The 4149-nt window shown below is 58.8% G+C and overlaps 1 protein-coding gene across 1 annotated transcript; it reads right to left on the reverse strand.

Annotated features, from left to right (window-relative positions):
- Nucleotides 1-453: 453 nt before the first annotated feature.
- On the reverse strand, nt 454-3526 carry MSX1 (msh homeobox 1). Its single transcript, XM_068188656.1, has 2 exons — nt 2951-3526; nt 454-1478 (listed from the first exon to the last, which is right to left on the reverse strand). Exons 1-2 carry the CDS (start codon nt 3402-3404, stop codon nt 1048-1050), a joined length of 885 nt encoding a protein of 294 aa, XP_068044757.1. The 5' UTR covers nt 3405-3526; the 3' UTR covers nt 454-1047.
- Nucleotides 3527-4149: the final 623 nt, after the last annotated feature.

The following is a 4149-nucleotide window of genomic DNA, read 5'->3' on the forward strand; positions in this document are numbered from 1 at the left end:
CTTTCTTCGCGCTAGGCTTGGCACTGAGGTGTGGGACAGTCTTCACAGCCAGCGGGAGCTGCGGCCCGGACCCTCCCAGACACAGGGACCGGGACAGTGAGGAGCAACTTTTCTCTTTCCTCGGGCCAAGGAAACACGGCCGATCCCGGCGCCGCTGGGGGAAGCAGCAGCGATCACATGCACCTTCGGGGCAGGAATGCGGAGAGAACTGCTGGCAAGGAGCAGTGGGGGAAAAGGAGGAAACCTCAAACAGTTGTGAGGACAGGGCAGCTCGGGGATACACAGAAAATTGAAAATTCAGCTGCTGTCTCACCATCCAAGGCTAAAGTCTCCTGGAGAAGAGGGAAAACGGCTACTTATAGCCGGTCCCTCTCTCATCCCCTGATACACAAATTCGGTCTCTTCTTCTGTCACACCCGAGCAGGCAAAGAGCAAGCAAACAAATTGCAAACAGTAGCTTAAAATTAATTTATTTAACAAATATAGCTATAATATAAATGATAATAAAATTTCAAATATACAGTATATTACATAGTACACAGAGCCCCTTCCAAAGGAGCTGGTGGAGGAGCAAAGAAGGTAACAGACAGCACTGTTACATGGGAATGGGAAAGGCTGCATTACACTTCTGTTTCTTGACCTCGCCTTGCAGAAAGTAAGAGTAACGTCCTGTCTTTCAGTCCCCTTTTTCCATCTCTTCTACAGTTCCTTCCCCTGAGGCAGGGGGCTCTCTGCAGGCTTCCAGCTAGACCCAGAGAAGCAGGACACAGTTGGCCCATCAACACCCTGCACCAGGAAAAAGCTGGGGAAACGCCTCAGGTTTCTGTCAGCTCCCCAGGACTGCTGAGGAGATCAGAACTGTGCTGGGATAAGGGCTCAGCATCAGAGGGGGAAGCAGAGAGGTCAAGCAGAGCCAAACGGGAGGAGTCTCTGCCATGGGCTCCATGGGGAAGTCCACAGAGAAGAGCCGGAGGAGCAGGGAGGGAGTGTGTGTGGAGCCAGCGGGAGCACACAGCCAGCAGTGCTGGGCTGGGCTCGGTTCTGGCTCTATGTGAGGTGGTACATGCTGTATCCCACATGTGCTGTGTATAGTCCCACAGGAGCCACAGGCAGCCCTGCCCGCTGAAAAGGGCTGGAGGCGCCGTACAGAGAAGCGCCAGCCACGGCCGGGCCGCCCAGTGGGAAGGAGATGCCAAAAGCAGCAGGCGGGAGCATGGGCTTGGCTGCCATCTTCAGCTTCTCCAGTTCAGCCTCCTGGAGCCGCTTGGCCTTGGCGCGACGGTTCTGGAACCAGATCTTCACCTGGGTCTCCGTGAGGCTGAGCGAGCTGGAGAACTCGGCACGCTCAGCAATGGACAGGTACTGCTTCTGCCGAAACTTCCTCTCGAGGGCCAGCAGCTGTGCCGTGGTGAAGGGCGTCCGGGGCTTCCTGTTTGTCTTGTGCTTGCGCAGGGTGCAGGCGGGCGGGCTCAGTCGCCCTGTGCCCGGGAGCAGCCGGGGAAGAGGGGAAAGGAGAGACACCTTGGTTAGCAGTGCCCAAACCCCTACAGCCTGCAGAGCCCCCACCCTACCACAGCTGAGGTGGAGAAAGGGAAAGGTAGGGTCCCACTTAAAGCAAGGTGCCCCAAACCACCAAGGTTGCCTGGGGCACACTTAAAATTGCCATCTCCCTTTCCAAAAAAAAAAAAAAAAAAGCAGTACTTCGTATCAGGAAGCTCTGACTCCATTGAAAAGAGCCCGGCAAGGGGCAAGAATCAGACATCCACAAACCCTGCGTCTCCTGCCTTCATGGCTACCCTGGCTCATGCAGAGGAGACGCAAATAAAGGAAATGGCCCTCCAAAATGAAGAAAGTGTCCTGTTTTTTTTTATTGGATTACGGGAAAAAAATAAACAAAACGGGCTGGCTTCTCAGTCTCACACCCTCTTCATTAGGCCCCTGGGAACCGGATTAAGCATGTAATTAATTACGAGGTCTGAATTGACACTCATGCTCTATCTACCACTCTTCACCGGACCGCTCCTCTCCTCTTAAATAAGATTTCTAAGGTTCTTCAACATCCATCTGTCCCGGGTTTACTTAGCAGCAGCAAATTTTACTCTGCAATTTAAATATATTAAACCGCTGCTTTGCTCTACACAAATCCTGTCGGGAAATCTGCCGTTCTCGGGACAGAGGGGCAGCTCTGTTTGCAGCTTTGCTAAGGGCGCCCGAAAGAAAAGCCCTTTGCTAAGGGCTTGGAGAGCCTCAGACCAAAGTCATCCCTTTCCAAGGAATCCCTGGCAAGAAGGGAGCGCGGCCAGGCCGAGGGCAGCCGGCCCATGCTGCCCAGACCCGGGCTCAGCGCAGCCACTGGAAATTAACGGCCTTCTCTGACCTCGGCTCTCACGCTATTATTTGTACTATTTTAGATCTCTCTGCATTAAAGCAGGAAAACATCACTGATTGTGGCTCTTCGGACTTTGGACATGCACCATTTAAGACGCCAGCCGGTGGGGCTGAAGCCTGCAAAGCTGCCGCGCGGTCTGTGCGCATCCTTATGGAATTACTTGAGCCCCTTTCTGAGGAGAGCCTCAGCGATGTTGAGTCAAAATTTGCGCAGCTAGTTCGAGGCCCAGGTTAAATTAACAAGCTGGCCACGTTGCTTTCTCTTCCCCCTCCCCCGGTTAACATTTGGCACAAGACTTCACCCTGGCACGGCCGCTCTTCCTGCGCCTTCGCAGCCATCCTCCACACACTCTCGAATCCGTTCGGTATTTCAGACAGATCGAACTGGCCCAGAAGAGCGCGAAGCGCACGGAAAAAATATACCAGGAGAGGCAGGCAGGACGAAAGCGACAGGAAAGCCCCGGGCACCCGCGCAGCTTTGCCCTCGGTCCGGCCGGCTCCACGGAAGGTCGCAGCCGGCCCGCAGAGCTCCCATCCCGCCTGCTCCCGGACCACTACTTACTCGGGGGAGGCGGCGAGAACCGCGGGGTTTGCATCCAGGGACTCCGCTCCTGCTTCTCGGGGCTTTCCGCCTTGACGAGCGCGTCTTCGGGCAGCTTGACCAGCCCCGCGACGGAGAAGTGCCCGCCGAGAGGCAGCGGGGAAGGCGGCGCCTCCGCCGACAGCGTGCCCAGGCGAGGGCTGAGGCTGGCGCGGGGGGCCGCCCCAGCGCCCGGCGGCGGCCCGGCGCCCTCGGGTCCGTCCCTGCCTCCCGGCTTCCTGTGGTCGGCCATGAGCGCCTCCACGCTGAACGGCAGGAGGGATGGGGAAACCTTGGGCTTGTCGCTTTCCTCCTCCCCGCCCATCGCCGCCGCGACGGGGAGCGAGCCGCCGCCGGGACTGCTGAAGGCGGATGCGGGCAGCTCGTCGCTGCGGACCCCGGTGGGCGCGGCGGTCATATCCACAGCCGGGGCCATACAGGGGCTGCCGGCCGTCGCCACCGCAGCGCCGGGCGGGAGCGAGCAGCGCCGCCGCTCATGAGGCCGGGGGGCGCGGGCAGCCGGCAACGCGCTCCGGCCCCGCGCCGGCGGCGCCGCCTCATAAAGCGGCGCGCGGGCGGCTCCGCCCAACCGGCGCGCGGGGGGCGGGGCCGCGCCGCCCCATTGGCTGCGGCTCCGGCGGCGCGCGGGGGGGCGGGGCCGGGATCGCCGGCGGAGCGCCCCGCCCCGCCCCGCCCCGCCCCGCCCCGCCCCGCCCGCAGCCCTCGGTTCCGCTCCGCGTCCCCCGGGCCCGCTCCACGCCCCAGCTCTCGTCTCAGGAGGCAGAGAAGGAGGCCGGGTAGCCGGCACAGCCCTCCGCTGTGGAGACGGCAAGGCTCAAAACTCGGGGAAAGACGTATTAACGTCGGAAAAAATGCCGGCCTTTCTGTTCGTAAAGCGCAAGGGAGCGAGCCCGAGCCGTTCTTCTGCAAAACTAGCAAATACCGAGCTGTCCCGAGGGTGACCCCTCAAAGAGAAGGAGACCCTGCCCGTTCCGCCGTCGTTTTGAGATTTTTGGGGTTTTTTTTTTTTTTTTAAATTTTGTTTTGTTTGGCTTTTTTGTTTGTTTGTTTGTTTACTTGTTTGTTTGATTCGGTTTTTCATGATCGCCGGCCCTGCGGTGTGTTCGATGTGACTGTGGAGATCTGCGGCTATATGCGTGTATATGCGCATACACAACGCA

This window comes from Anomalospiza imberbis, chromosome 4 (assembly GCF_031753505.1).
Source record: "Anomalospiza imberbis isolate Cuckoo-Finch-1a 21T00152 chromosome 4, ASM3175350v1, whole genome shotgun sequence".
In the NCBI taxonomy this organism is placed as follows: domain Eukaryota; kingdom Metazoa; phylum Chordata; class Aves; order Passeriformes; family Viduidae; genus Anomalospiza; species Anomalospiza imberbis.